Source organism: Phascolarctos cinereus, unplaced genomic scaffold (assembly GCF_003287225.1).
Source record: "Phascolarctos cinereus isolate Bilbo 61053 unplaced genomic scaffold, phaCin_HiC Scaffold_726;HRSCAF=1367, whole genome shotgun sequence".
NCBI classification, from domain to species: Eukaryota; Metazoa; Chordata; class Mammalia; order Diprotodontia; family Phascolarctidae; genus Phascolarctos; species Phascolarctos cinereus.
The window spans coordinates 117208542-117224378 of NW_027556098.1; the positions used below are offsets into that span (position 1 = coordinate 117208542).

General features: G+C 40.7%; 1 protein-coding gene across 1 annotated transcript in view; it reads left to right on the forward strand.

Moving 5' to 3' along the window:
• The window catches only part of KALRN (kalirin RhoGEF kinase), a 709132-nt gene that overhangs the window by 389275 nt on the left and 304020 nt on the right, over nt 1–15837 (forward strand). Inside the window, 1 exon segment of the mRNA XM_078146745.1 lies at nt 6241–6363. Within this exon segment, the coding sequence (XP_078002871.1) occupies nt 6241–6363 (123 nt within the window).

Consider the following 15837-nt stretch of genomic DNA (forward strand, 5'->3'; position numbering starts at 1 on the left):
CAAAGACCTTTCATCCTTGGCTATCTAAGAAATCTCTAACCCCACTCTGCTTCTACCTCCTAGTTCAAGCTGAGCACCCTAAACTTTCTGAACCCAAGAAAGGAATAGCCTAGGTCCCCCAGATCCAAGGTAAGGTTGGATGGCATCCTAGGCCTTGTTACTTAAGTCTCTAAATGGCCCATCTAACTTTGTCCCTTCTGCAGAACATCCCCACTTTACTCCTCTCTCATCTCATCATCTCATCCACTTCCTATTTTTAGGTCTTACAAATTACATATTTCTTCTCTGCCATGAGTTCTATGACTCAGCTACACAGGACTGCCTACTCTTCATCATAGACACCACTGTCTCCTAGCCTTTGCACTTAATGTCTCCTATGTCTGTTGCTCCTCACCTATTTTTCATAGAATATCTGGCTTCCTTCAAGACTCATCTTAAAACTGGAAGAACCTTGTATACAGTAACAGCAATATTGTATGATGATCAGCTGTGAATGACTTAGCTATTTCCATTCAATCCAATGATCCAAGTCATTGTGATTGGAAAAATGTTTGTTGTGTTGTTCAGTTGTGTCTGACTCTTCATGACCCCCTTTTGGGGTTTTCTTGGCAGAGATACTGGAATGGTTTGCCATTTCCTTCTCTAGCTCATTTTACAGATGAGGAAATGAAGGCAAACAGGGTTAAGTGACTTGCCCAAGGTCATATTGCTAGTAAGTATCTAAGGCTGGATTTGAACTCAGGAAGATGAGTCTCCTTGACTTCAGACTCGACACTCTATCCACTTCACCACTTAGCTGTGCCACCTAGCTAGCCCATATCCACCTCCAAAGAAGAACTGATGGAATATGAATGCAGATAGAAGCACACTTTTAAAGTTTTTTTCAGCTTGTGTTTTCTTTTGAAATTTATGTCTGTGTAACAAAATTGCTAATACAGAAATATGTTTTGCATGACTTCACATTTATAATCGATATCAAATTGTTTGCCATCTCAAGGAAGGGAAAAGGAAGGAAGGGGGAGAATTTGGAACTCAAAAAAATTTTTAATGACTGAATTTTTTTTACCAAATATTTAATTAAATAAATAAATTTCAATTTTTTTACAAATATTTTATGAAATAAATAAAAATGTGTTGGGGGGAAAAACTGTCTTCTGAAGGAGGCTTTCCCTATTGCCTACCCCTCTACCTAAGCTGTTACTGCCTTTCCCTCTAAGGTTGCCTTCCATCTATTCTGTACGTATCTTGAATATGCCTATTTATGTACATGTTGCTGGGGCATGGAGGAGAAAAATCTCCTCTTTTTCCCCCTTGCTGAAAGACCTTTGTTCCAAATGAGGAAGGACACAGAGAGAGGTGAGAGGATATTTGTCCTCATTCTTTAACAACCTGTTGAATCTCAGCTCATTCCTTTTATAACTTGTTAAAGCCAGCTCAGTCACTAATCCTCTACTACACAACCCCAACTACTACACATAACAGAGACCATTAGGGGATGGTCACATCATCCCAAATTGTAGGTCCTTCACTTTAGCAATGAGTTACGGCATGTGTAAATTCTCATGAACTTAGGATGTGCTTGTCCAGCCCAAGAGAGTCACCCTTGTTATACTAACACAAAGCCTTCTCTTGATCTTTCTTTCCCATCTAGCTTCTGTTCCCATTTTCTCCTTTCTTTCACTTCTAAACTTCTTGAAAAAGTTGCCTTTACCTGATACCTGGATACCTCTATTCATTTCAACTCTTTGAAGTCTAGCCCTCATTCAGTAAACTGGGGGCCCATTAAACTGTATGGTAAGGATCCCTGCTGGTGGCATCTTGACGTAGTTTTAAAATCTAACTTTATCAAGGTTTTATTCTGTTTTTATTTATTTTGTTAAATAATTCCCAATTACATTTTCATTACATTGGTTCTGGCCATACTGCAGCTCTAGGACAGTGCCCAGGACCTAGCTCAAGGCTTTGCATACAGTAGTTGCTTGACAATCATTTGCTGAATTGAATTATTCCACTCCCTGCTACTTGCCAGCCTGGTTCTGGTGCCAGCCTGGGTTTTGCTCTTCTTGATCTGTATTTTAGCTGGGAGTTGGTGCCAGTGGGTTTAATTATTCTAGTATTAACACATCTCTCCAGTTGTTTTTTTTTTTCAAAATCTAATTAGTCATTTAACATAGAGTACACAGAAGGTCACTTCTCTACTATAGAGTTATCCTGGAAAGCATGTATTTGGGAGGGGGAAGAGGGGTTTCTGTATAATGAAACAGAAGGTACTGTCTATTTCCTATGTAAGAAAGTCAACAGAGGGGGAGAGAGAGAGAGAGAGAGAGAGAGAGAGAGAGAGAGAGAGAGAGAGAGAGAGAGAGAGAGAGAGAGAGAGAGAGAGAGAGAGAGGGAGAGAGAGAGAGAGAGAGAAATTGAGAGAGTGAGAGTGTAGGGGTACCACACTATGGCCTGGAGACAGTAGCAAAGACTTTTCTTCCCTGCAGGTTGCTCAGATTCCTGTGAATGTTCAAGGTGCTTTCAGTGTAGAAAGAGGCTAGGTGAAGACATATTGAACAGCCAGGGCAGGGGTGGGGGAGGGGGATGGATTAAGAGCATGAATGGGGGAAACAACAAGCATTGGTGAAAAAGTCCCTGGATTGGGAATTCAGTGATCTGGATTCCTATTCCAGCTCTATCACAAATCAGCTGTTTGACCTTGGGCAAAGATCTATAAGCTGTTTGGGAGTTGTCAGTGAGAGGAGAGGTGTTAGATTAGAATCTGGGATTCTTAACTTGGGGTCCTTGAACTTTTTTTTTAAATTTATAGCTGTATTTCAGTGGAATTGGGTTCTTTTGTAATCCTGAGTGTTTTATTTTATGTATTTGAAAACATTGTTCTGAGAAAAGGGATCCATAGGCTTCACCAGACTGCCCAAGGGATCCATGACACACACAGAAAAGGAGAAGTTTTGGCCTAAAAATGCATTTTTCTTTTTAAGGATATTTTTGTTTATTTTGTTAAATATTTCCCAATTACATTACCAAAAATTTAACATTTATTTTAAAAAATTTTGAGTTTAAAATTCTCTCCCACCCTTTGAGGAGGCAAGCAATATGATATCAATTATACATGTCAAGTTATGCAATACATTTTTCCATATTGGACATGTTGCAAAAGAAAACTCACAGACACACACACACACACACACACACACACACACACAAAGACAAAGAAAGAAAGTGGAAAACGTATGCTTCAATCTGCACCCGAAGTTCATCAGTTCTCTCTCTGGAGATGGATAGCATTTTTCGTCATAGGTCCTTTGGAATTGTCTTCAGTCATTGTATTGCTGAGAATAGCTAAGTCATTCACAGCTGATCATCATACAATATTGCTGTTACTGTGTACAATTATCTCCCGGTTTTACTCACTTCATTTTGCATCAGTTCATATAAGTTTTTCCAAAACCATCCAACTCATCATTTCTTATAGAATACTAGTGTTCCATGACATTCATATACCACAACTTGTTCAGCCATTCCCCAATTGATGGGCATCCCCTCACTTTCCAATCCTTTGCCACCACTAAAAGAGCTATAAAGAAATGCATTTTTGATGGCGTCTCTTGATTTCATTTGTAAAGGGAATGCCAAAGTCAGAAAACCACCTCTACTAATGCAGGCCAGCACCTTCTCTTCAACTTTTTAGTCCTAAAAAATTGCCTGGAACAATTAGAAGTTAAGGTTCCCCAGGGTAATCTGGGTGGCTCAGTGCACGGAGCACTGGGCCTAGAGTTAAGGCCTGAGTTCAAATTCAGCCTCAGACGCTTGCTGTGTGTCCCTGAACAAATCACTTAACTGCTGTTTGCCTCAGTTGTCTCATCTGTATAAGATGGGGGTCATAGTAGCACCTACCTACCTTTTAGAGTCGTTAAGAGAGTCAAGTAAGATAATATTTGTAAAACGTTTCAACAGCTCTTTGGCACATGATCAGTATTTAATAAATGCTTATTCCCTTTCCTTCTTCCTCCCTCTCCTCCTCTCTCCCCTCCTATCTGCCTTCCACCACACAGAGTCAACAGAGGTCAGTTGGATCTGAGGATAGATTTTCCTGAGTCCAAGGCCACTTGTCTATCCCCTATTCCAGGCTGCCTATTATAATACTTCAAGATCAAATGAGGATTCTGTCTCGTATAATTCTGACTTTGGCAAGCATGGACAATTGTGTAACTTTGTCCTAGCTGTCAGTCAGGAGTCATTAACCATAGTACAGGTTTTGTGTTTAAAGGGAGTTCTAGCTGTCAGAAAATGTCCTTTTCATCTGAGGGCCTCATTTCCCTTTCCCCTTAGAAGGAAAGGATCATACTGAGTGATCCACAGGGTTCTTTTCAGTAAATCCTTCCTATGATGTCCTCTCTCACTCAGAAATGGATGGGATATGGAATAAACAGCAGACATCACACATCTAAATCAGTTTCCTGGTCAACAAAGACTTTTAAATACCTAATCACCAAACAAGACTCCAGGCCTGGCATCTACCCACTTTGCCATCTAGCTGCCCCACTTCCTTTCTGGATACACCAAAAGTACCCTGTTAGAAAGAGCAGGAGGGTGGAAGGCAGGAGACTTCGGGTTTGAGTAATGGCTCTGTCCCAGCTGTGGGGGAAAAAGTGGTGGGTTTGCAGCTTGAAGTTCTGGATTTGAATCTTAGCTCTGCTCCTTACCACCTGGGTAACGTTGCCAAGTTAGTGATCTGGGGCCCACTTGCCTCCTTTGTAAAATGATAAGATTGGACTAGATCAGCAGTATCAAACACACAGCCCACAACACACTCCCTAGTGCTGCCTGGACCAGATTAAAATGTAATTGAGAAATATTTAATAAAATAAATACAATAAAACATAGATAGTATTGATATTGTCTATGTTTTCTAAGTCAATATGAGGCAGCAGAGATCCTCATGTACTCTTTGGTGGCCTCTATTTCTTTTTTTGTTTTGTTTTGTTTTATATCTTTTTTAAAATTAATTAATTTATTTTGATTTATCAATAATCACTTCCATAAGCTTTTGAGTTTTAAATTTTTCTCCTTCTCCCTCCCCACCTCCCTCCCCAAGATATCTGATATAGACTATACATATGCATTCTTGTTAAACATATTTTCACATTAGTAATGTTGTAAGAATTAAAACCAATAGGAGGAACCACCAGAAAGAGGAAATAAAATACCACAGAAGAAAGAAATAGCAGATAGGTCTGCATTCAAACTCCATAGTTTTTTCTTTGGATGTGGATAGCATTTTCCATCATGAGGCCTTTGGAGATGTCTTAGATCCTTGTATTGCTGAGAAAGGTTAAGTCTATTAATATTAGTCATATCACATCAGGGCTGTTACTGTGTACAACGTTCTCCTGGTTCTGCTCACTTCAGTCAGCATCAATCCATACAAGTCTTTCCAGGTTTTTCTGAAGTCTACCTGCTCATCATTTCTTTTTTTTTTTCTCTTTTTCTTTTTTGGTGAGGCAATGGGGGTTAAGTGACTTTCCCAGGGTCACACAGCTAGTAAGCTGAGGCCAGATTTGAACTCAGGTCCTCCTGAGTCCAGGGCTGGTACTCTATCCACTGTGCCACCTAGCTGCCCCCCCCCCATCATTTCTTATAACACAATAGTATTCCATTACATTCATATACCACAACTTGTTCAGCCACTCCCCAATTGATGGGCATCCTCTCAATTTCCAATTCTTTGGGTGGCCCCTATTTCTATTTGAGTTTGACACCACTGGACTAGATGACCTCTAAGGGCCTTTCCTGCTCTAAATCTATATAATCTTAGACAAATCTTTTGAGCCTCATTTTCTCTAGCTGTCAACCCTCAGTATTAGCCCTGGTAGTTCTCAGGAACAAATGAGATAATCATTGAGTAGATTTTTGGAAAGAAAAATTAAGCACTTTAAAGATTGTAATCCAATTCTTAACCTAGGCTTTTAATGATAATAATGGAAGAAGAATGAAGAGATGCAAGTTTGGGGCACTGAGATGTTAAATATACAATCTGCAAGTTAATGGAAGACAGCATACAAAATCTTCACACTCTTTGTGGAACAGGACTGCAGCCTGGCCTGGCGCTGAGACAGGGGGTTGGTGCCCAGGTTTCTCTTACAGGCCCTGGTTTCGTTTGGACCCTAACAGTCTGGAGTGGTGCCCTAATAGACCTCTGACCCTTATGGTTCCTATCTTCTTTCTGGTTCTTGGCAGATGTTCGACTGGATCAGCCATAACAAAGAGTTATTCCTCCAGAGTCACACAGAGATTGGAGTCAGCTACCAACATGCCTTGGACCTACAGACTCAGCACAATCACTTTGCTATGAACTCCATGGTGAGTTGAAGGGCTGAACTTAGAAATCTGAGTCATGAATTCCATATGTGGGAGGGAGGGGGCCAGGAACAGAGCAGAAGGAGAACTGACAGGGTTGAAGGCAGGAGCTCTGTCCTTTTAAAGTGAATAATAATAAAGAATCCCCAAAGCATGGACAACTTAATGCATTAGCTTGTGGAAAAATTCATTTATTCGTTTACTTATTCATTCATTCATCATTCATTCTTTCCACAAACCTGTATGAAGCACTTACCATGTGCACATCACTGTGTGGAGCACAAAGGTAAAGAAAGTGGTTCGTGTCTTTAAGGAACTTATAGTCCATTAGAAGATTATACAAGGGAGTGCTGGAGCTTGCTTATATGGGCTGAGCTTATAGTTAAATTTTCTTTTTTCTTTTTAGGCAATTGGGGTTAAGTGACTTGCCCAGGGTCACACAGCTAGTAAGTGTCAAGTGTTTGGTCTGAGGCTGGATTTGAACTCAGGTCCTCCTGACTTCAGGCCCAGTGCTCTATCCACTGCACCACCTAGCTGCCCTTATGGTTAAATTTTCAATGTGAACACGCCTACCATCGAAACTGGGAAATGCTACAACTCAGGCTTGATTCATTGGTTGTCTTGACTTAAGAAAGTGATAGAGAAAATGTTAATAATGCAGATTAAACTGAAGAGTTTGTCATGTGTACATACATGCATACATACGCACACATATTTTTGGAGAGTTTGTTGTTAAACATTTAAATAGCACCCTAATTCCTCCACTCCCCCTCCCACCCTCCATGTATACAGAGAAATAGAGGATTAGATAAATAAAGGGTAGCTAAGTGGCGCCATAGTGCACAGAGCACCAGGCCTGGACTCATGTTCCTGAGTTCAAATCTGGCTTCAGACACTTACTAGCTGTGTGACCTTGGGCAAGTCACCTAACCCTGTTTGCCTCAGTTTCCTCATCTGTAAAATGAGCTGGAGAAGGAAATAGCAAACCATTCCAGTATCTTTGCTAAGAAAAACCCAGAAGAGGTCACAAAGAGTCAGATACAACTGAAAACAACTAAATAACAACAAACTCTGTTGCCACTGAGACTCCATCAGAGAACTGTCACAAATGAATGCCACAGCATATAAGTGCATAATTATAAAATGCTATGAGATCAAGAAAGGAGAGTTCACGACTACATGGGAGTCTGGGGAGGTTTCAGACAGGAAGAAGCATTGGCATTGCTCCTGAAAGGACGAGGAGGATCCCAATAGGAGGAGGTGGGAAGCAGCAGTGAGTGCTAATGATAAGAGAATGGTGAGAGCAGAGAACAGCATGCACAAGGGGGCACAGGCAGGAAGGTGTGGGAAGTGTTTGGTGGAAAGGAGGAAATCTCCTGTCTGTCTTCACATTGGCATCAGCGGTTCCTATGAAAGAGACCATTCTGTCTTGTTAGTGTTTGGATGCTATTCTCAGCCAACAAAAGAAGCATGTCTAGAGTTGTGTCTGCTCAGTCTGTTAACGTCAGAACTGGCTCTATCGGTGAGGTTACTTAGGTTTCTCTGGTCCCTGGCCTATCTCAGGGGTCGGGAACCCACAGCCTTAAGGCCACATGTGGCCTTCTAGGTCCTTAAACGTGGCCTTTTGACCAAATCCAAATTAAAATTAAATTAAATCCAAATTAAAATTTGGATCCAGTCAAAAGGCCGCACTTAAGGACCTAGAAGGCCACATATGGGCTTAAGGCTGTAGGTTCCCCACCCCTGGCCTACCTCTTTCCTTTCTGACTATAGCCCCAACTGCCTCTAAGCCCTTAGTAATATTCAGTTGAATCAGCTAACATTTATTAAGGGTGTGCTATGGGCTGGGAGCACCATGGTGCAGGACCAAACTGACTTTATCATTCTTGCAGCAGTGTGTTTTTTTCCCTTTTCTCCTGGTTAAACCATTAGCTCTGGAGATTTCTTTAGAATTATTGTGGTGAAGCTTCAATGGGCTCTTTGTGTGGTGATTGCTCCATTTGGCTCCTCCACCGAGGAGAATAACAGTCAGACAAAACAGCCAGGAGAAGCAATCCCAACCCTTCCACAATGTGCATTAAGAAAACTCTGGGTCCCATAAAAATATTCAGGTCTTTAGGCCTAGCTGAAATACTGAGGACACCTTTACATTTTAGCTTCCTTCCGTTGCTTGATGGAAATAACTTTCCCTCAGTTAAGAACACTGACATTTCTCTCCCTAGAGATGTTGTTGTCTGCACATCTGGGGAACTCACTGATGGTCTTCTATGCAGAGGACTGGACTCTGGGGCCTCATTCACTAGGGGCCAGGAAGTGATAGATTGCCCATCTCTATTCCAACCCCCTAGAGGTGCCTCCATGTTGAGGATGGGCTCTTGTCTGAAGTTCCCTTTGGTGTTGATGTTTCTTCAGTAATAGTAGAAACCTCATTAATATTTTTATTTTTAAAATTTTATTAATTCATTTTGATTTATCAATAGTCACTTCCATATGCTTTTGAGTTTAAAATTTTTCTCCCCCTTCTTCCCCACCACCCTCCCCAAGATGGCTCACAATCTGATATAGGCTATACATGTACATTCCTATTAAACATATTTTCACATTAGTAGTGTTGTAAGTAAAAATTAAAACTAATAGGAGGAACCATCAGAAAGAGGAAAAAAACTCAACAGAAGAGGAAAAAAATAGCAATTCAACTTTCATAGTTCTTTCTTCGGATGAGGATAGCATTTTCCATCACGAGCCCTCTGGAGATATCTTAGATCCTTGTATTGCTGGGAAGGGTTAAGTTTATCAATATTAGTCATCACATAACATGGCTGTTATTGTGTACAACCTTCTCCTGATTCTGCTCACTTCACTTAGCATTGGTCCATACAAGTCTTTCTAGGTTTTTCTGAAGTCTGCCTGCTCATCATTTCTTATAACACAATAGTATTCCATTACATTCACATACCACAAATTGCTCAGCCATTCCCCAATTGATGGGCATCCTCTCAATTTCCAATTCTTTGCCACCACAAAAAGAGCTACTATGAATATTTTTGTACATGTGGGTCCTTTTCCTATTTGTATGATCTCTTTGGGATATAGCCCTAGAAGTGCTATTACTGGGTCAAAGGGTATACACATTTTGATAGCCCTTTGGGCAAAGTTCCAAATTGTTTTCCAAAATGGTTGAATAATTTCACAACTCCACCAACAATGCATTAGTGTTCCAATTTTCCTATATCTTCTCCAACGTTTATCATTGTCCTGTTTTGTCATGTTGGCCAATCTGATAAGTTTGATGTGGTACCTCAGAGTTGTTTTGATTTACATTTCTCTAATCAATACCTCATTAATCTTTTTCAAGCAAAAAATATTGAAAATATACACATAGGAACTTCTTGAGTTTATTTAGGGACTGTTGTTTACAAAAACACTCACCTGTCTCCCTAGTCTAGGCAATGTGACATAGTAGAAATTCAATAGATGGGGCAGAGATAGAACGTTGGACTTATAGTCAGGAAGACTCAAATCCCACTTCAGATACTTCCTAGCTGTGTAACCTCAGGTAAGTCACTTAACCTCCCTAGGCCTCAGCTTTCTCATCTTTAAAATGAGGAGGAGGCTAAGACTTGGTGGACCTCTAAGGTCCTTTCCTAACAAGCATTTATTAAACACTTACTATCCTACTATGTGCTTTATTGTTTAGTCATGACCTCATTTGAGGCTTTCTTGGCAAAGATATCGGGGTGGTTTGCCAGCTCATTTTACAGATGAGGAAACTGAGGCAAACAGGGCCAAGTGACTTGCCCAGGGTCACACAGTTAGGAAGTGTCTGAAGCTTGATTTGAACTCAGGAAAATAAGTCTTCCTGACTCTGGGCCCAGCATTCTATGCATCATGCTGCTGCCCAATGTTCCTATGAACATGCATCTATTAAATATCTGCTATCCTACTGTATGCTAGGCATTACATAAAAAGCAAGTCTTCGAGTTACTTATATTTTCTTGGGAAAAACCACAGGCACACCGATTAGTAAATATAAAATAGATAAAAGTAAATTTGGGGTCAGGGAACACTCTTTCGCTGATACTGAGGATCTCAGGGAGAAAGCCCTCCGGTAGGAGATGACATCTGAGCTTGAAGGGAGATGGAGGTGAGGAGGTAGAACATTTCCAGGGCTGGCGGGCAATCTGCTGTACAGAGACAGAAGATAGAATAAATAAAGAGAACTAGACAGAGCAGACTTGGCTGGACTATAGAATGCTTAAGGGTGATGAATATCTAATTAATGCAGAAAGAGATTGGAGCCAGGTTGGGAAGGACTTTAAATGCTACACAGAGGAGCTGACATTTTATGCTAAGGGCAATAGGGAGCCACTGAAACTTTTTGAGGAAAGTAATGATGTAGTTAGATCTGTGCTTTAAGAAGGAGCACTGGACTTGGAGTCCAGTCACATCTGTGGCCAAATCCTGGTTCAGTCAAATCCTATCACTTTTCTGGGCCTCCACTTCCTTATCTGTAAAATGGGAGAGTTGGATTCAATAATAGGACATAGATTTAGAGATAGAAGGGACTATCTATACTTACTCCCTTATTTTACAGATGAGGAACTGAAGGAAACCAGGACATTGACTGGTTTGCCCAACATGACACTGGCAGTGTCAGATGTGGGATTTGAACTCAGGTTCTTTGATTCTAGAACCAGTCCACTTTCTGCTGGGTCAAGATGATCTCATAGGATCAGTGTATTGCCAGCCTCCAGGCAAAGTGAGTGCAAACAGCCTTCCTCCTCCCACACTACCCTCTGACTTGGGTTAATGTTTTCATTTCCCCCTTAAGGCTGCTATTAGCTTTTAGTAGCTTTTTGTCATTCTAACTCGACTTCACTAAATCACTGGAAAGGACCTTTGAGATAATCTAGTCCGTGACTCTCATCTTGTAGATCAGGAAACTGAGGCTTAGAAAGATTAACTAGCTTGTTGAAGGTCACACTGCTACCATCTCAGAGTCAAGTTTTGAACCCAGATCCTGACTCCAAATTCGGTGCCCTTTCTGACACTGTGGAATCCACAGAAGTGCTTAACATCGTGCAATCTTCTGCAAGATTCTGTGGGAGATATAAAGATTTTTGGTAGCATCCCTGCCCTCAAGAAGCTTATGTTCTCATTGGGGAGTGAAGACATACTTGAAACACATACAGGGCTATATGTGATATGGTATAGGCAATAAGTTACTCCAATTCAGAAAAAGAGATATCAGTGTGAGTTGGGGAAGTCAGGAAAGTAAGATTTCATGGACAGAGATGAATATGAACCTAGCCTTAAAGTATGGGAAGGTTTTATCTGTGGGAAGCAGAAGGGTTTTCATTACAGGTGGCAAGAATGCCAGGTAAAAATGTCTCAAAGATCTTATTCTCATAGGATTTGACTTAAGGAGGGAATAACATACACATTCAATTGGGTATAGAAATCTGTCTTACCCTACAGGAAAATGGGGGAGGGGGGGAAGGGGACAAGAGAGGATAGAGAGGAGGCCAGATTGGGAAAGGGGGTAATCAGAAGCAAATACTTCTGAGGAGACACAGGGTCAAAGGCAAGAATAGAATAAATGGGGGGGCAAGATAGGATTAAAGGAAATAGAGTTAGTTTTTCACAACATGTCTACTAAGGAAGTGTTTTGCATAACTGCACATGTATAACCTATATTGAGTTGCTTGCCTTTTCAATGAGGGTGGGTGGGGAAGGAGGAAGGGAGAAAATCTGGAACCCAAAGTTTTAAAAACACATGTTTAAAAAAAATGTTTTCACATGCAACTGGGAAATAAGAAATATGGGAAATGGGGTACAGAAATCTATCCTGCCCTACAGGAAAATAGAAGGGGATAAAAGAAGGGGGTGGAGAGATAGAAGAGAGGGAAGACTAGGGGGAGGGGTATTCAGAATGCATGCCATCTTGCGGTGGGGAGAGGGGTGAGATGGGGTGAAAATTTGGAACTCAAAATCTTGTGGAAGTGAATGTTGAAAACTAAAAATAAATATATAAAAAAAAATAAAAATTAAAAAGATGTCTCAAAGGCAAGAATGAGTATATCTGAGGGACCGTAGGAGGGAGGCCTAGCCTGGAAATGAGGAACCAGTCTCTTAACTAATAGGAAATTAGCTATACAGCTTGTGGAAGAAAGCCTTGAATGCTAGACACAAGACTTCGGACTTTGTTAATTAATAGAGAGTGCTTGAAGGTGTTTTTTTTTTGTGGAGGGGGAGGAAAAGAGGTTGTGTGTGACACAGTGAAAGAAGTATTTTAGGAAGATGACATCCTAATGTTTTGCTGAGTGACTTAGAGAACACAGATACTGGAAGCAAATAGATCAATAGGCAGCTGTTGCAGTTATTCAGGAATGAAGTAATGAAGACCTACTATGGGAGGGAGAAGACATCATCTCATGTTAAAGAAATATTCAAAGTTTTTAGCAGATTGGAAGCTCAATATAAGTCAACAATAAGACAAAGGACCCTCATTTCATCTTGGGCTATATTAAGAAAGATACAGGGGTCAGAACAAGGAAGATGATAGCCTTGATCAGACCACATGTAGAATGTTGTGTTCAACTCTGGGTGCCTCATTTTAGGAACAACGTTGACAAAACTGAGAGTTGAGAAGAAGTCATCAGGATGGTAAGAGGATGAGAGATTATGGCAAATGAGGAACAACTGGGGGTTTTGGCCTCTAGGACACTGGTCAGGAACAGTTGTTTTCAAGTTAAAGGATTGGAACAGGGGGTCACCTGACTCTGCTTGGCTCCTAAGGGCAAAATGAGGAGCAGTAGGCAAAAAGGGTCCAGAGACAGGTTTAGCCTTGAGGTGAGGAAAAATTTCTTCTCAATTAGGGCTGCCCCAAAGTAAAACAGGTCTTCTTGGGGGTGGCTTCACTTGTAGGGGGAAGGGAGTCTTCAACTGAAGGTAGTAGATGACAAGTCATCTGGGATGTCGTAGAGAGAATTTCTCAAACTGAACAGTTTGGGGTATCTTAGTAGATGTCTGAGGTCATAGGATCATAGATCAAAGCCCACTGAGCCCAGCTCCTTCATTTTACATATGAGGAAACTGAGGCCCAGAGAGAGAAGTGATTTTTTTCAGTCATTCAGGAAGTAAAGGCAGAGCTCAAGCTCTAACAAAGGCCGTTTAATACTAAATGCAGTATTCTTTACCACATATCGTACTTGTAATTGATCAGATTTCATCTGCTGGTCATTCAGGAGAAAAGCATCTGTGATTGGATGCTTTGATGTGTATTTAATTCACCAAAGAAAAGTGAGTAAGGAATGGATCCAAATGACCTTGATTATGTATTTTGTGGATTGTCCAGAGAGAGTTGAGCTTTTTTGCCGCTGCCCCCCCCCCTTATCTTTTCAGCCTTGCAAAACAAACTCATTTACAACCACATATGGAAACTTCTCTCTTTCCTAAGATGAGAGTTCTTACCTTGAGATCCACAGCCACCCGAGGGTAAAAGGATAGATTTCAGAGGATCCACAAATTGGGATAGAAAAAAAGTATGTCTTTATTTTCACTAACCTTTGATTTACTTTGAAATCTTTTGTATCTTATTTTATACATTTAAAAACATTATTCTGAGAAAGGGTCCATAGACTTCACCAGATTGTCAAAGGGGTTCCTAATACGCAAAAGAACTCCTACTCTAAGCCAAGGATCGTTAGACAGGTGACTCTATGTCAGTAAAAAGAGACTTCCTGAAGCTAAAAAAGAGATGGTCCTTGGTTTTAGATTATCCCCAACCACTGCTTAGGATGTTCAATGCATATAGTATGGATGATTGAGAGTTAATGGTACTTTAGCAACATTTTCTATCTGAAATTTACTTTTGAATTTCTCATGCCAAGGAGAATAAAAGGAGACAGGGTGAAATGTCCTGAGCAGAAGTGGCTTCTGTAACTGGAAGAAGTGGGGAGGAATAATTTAATATACTACAACCAATTAGCTTGTTACAAGCCATCTCTTGGCCTCCCTGCTGCAACTGAATATATGAAGGTTCTCCGATGCCTACTTAGCCTAATTAAGTTGAATTTTGTATATCTGACTGCAGGGTGAGGACAATGAAATCCCAGAGACTGTTTAATCAAACTGCCAGGCACCTGTGTTTCATAAACATAGCTCACTGCTTTTATAAACCAGAAGGCTTACAGGTTAGCTAGCTATGGGTAAGAATTTGCTAATTTCCTAGTTATGGGTAAGAATTTCTGCCATCTCTCCTAAGGGAGGGATAGTAGAATCCAAAATATGTGAGTGAGGAGAGTTTCAGAATTTACTTTTCTGGCCCAACATGAAGCGTATTAATGGATGAGATGACTTGTCAAGACCCACTTTGTGTCCGCTGAGTTAAAGATAATTAGTAACTCAAAGGAAAGAAAGAATGGGTTCAAGTAGATTCACATTTTGTGAATCCATGGAAACATTTCTTCTTTCTTAGACTGCAGCAACATTTCAAATTTCTCCTACACAGCCAACAAATTGACATTTTTGTGACGCGAGTCTGATCATGTCTTCCCCTCTTCCCCTACCCAAGAATCCTTAATAGCTCAGTTAACTCTAGCATAAAATACAAAACACTCAGTTTGGTATTTCAAACCCATCTCTATGTGGTCTCCAGTTGTTCGGTGGTGTCTGACTCTGTGACCCATTTTGGGGTTTTCTTGGCAACGATACTGGAGTGGTTTGCCATTTCCTTCTCCAGCTCCTTTTACTGATGAGGAAACTGAGGAAAACAGGGTTAAGTGACTTGCCCAGGGTCATATAGCTAGTAAGTGTCTGAGCAAAGATTTGAACTCAAGCCTTCCTGATTCTAGGCCAAGTGCTCTATCTGCTGTGCCACCTAGCTGCCCACTTAAATTGTCTCTTATTTTATTTTTCTTCTTTCGTGCACTCTTCATTTGAGTCAAACTAGCCTGTTAGCTATTCCCTATATCTGACATTCTGTCCCCCACCTTGGTGTCTTTATACAAATGCCCTCCCAAGTCTATAACGTATTCCTTCTCCCTTCCACCTAAGGATTTCTAGCTTCCTTCAAAGTACCACTAAGATGCTATATGAGATCTTTCCCAACCCCTCCGTTGTTAGAGCTCTCTCCCTCCTGAAACTGGTTTGCATTACTTCTCCCTGTATGCATTTTATGCTCCACCTGCCACCAGAATGTGCATTACTTGAAGGAAAGTTTCTTCTTTATCTTTTCATTTCCATCACCCAGCACCATCTTGCAGATAAGTGCTTTAATGCTTGTTGAATTGAAGTGTACTTTGCTTTAAGCTATAGATGTTTTTCTGAAAATTCTCATTTGAATTGGATTTTCTCATTGAACTTAGCTACAATAGAGATGTCGTAGCTTTATTTTTTGATTGATCAATACATGATGATTTGCATTGATCAGTGAATGATGATTTCTAACCTTTGACCTTTAAGTTTCTTGCCCCT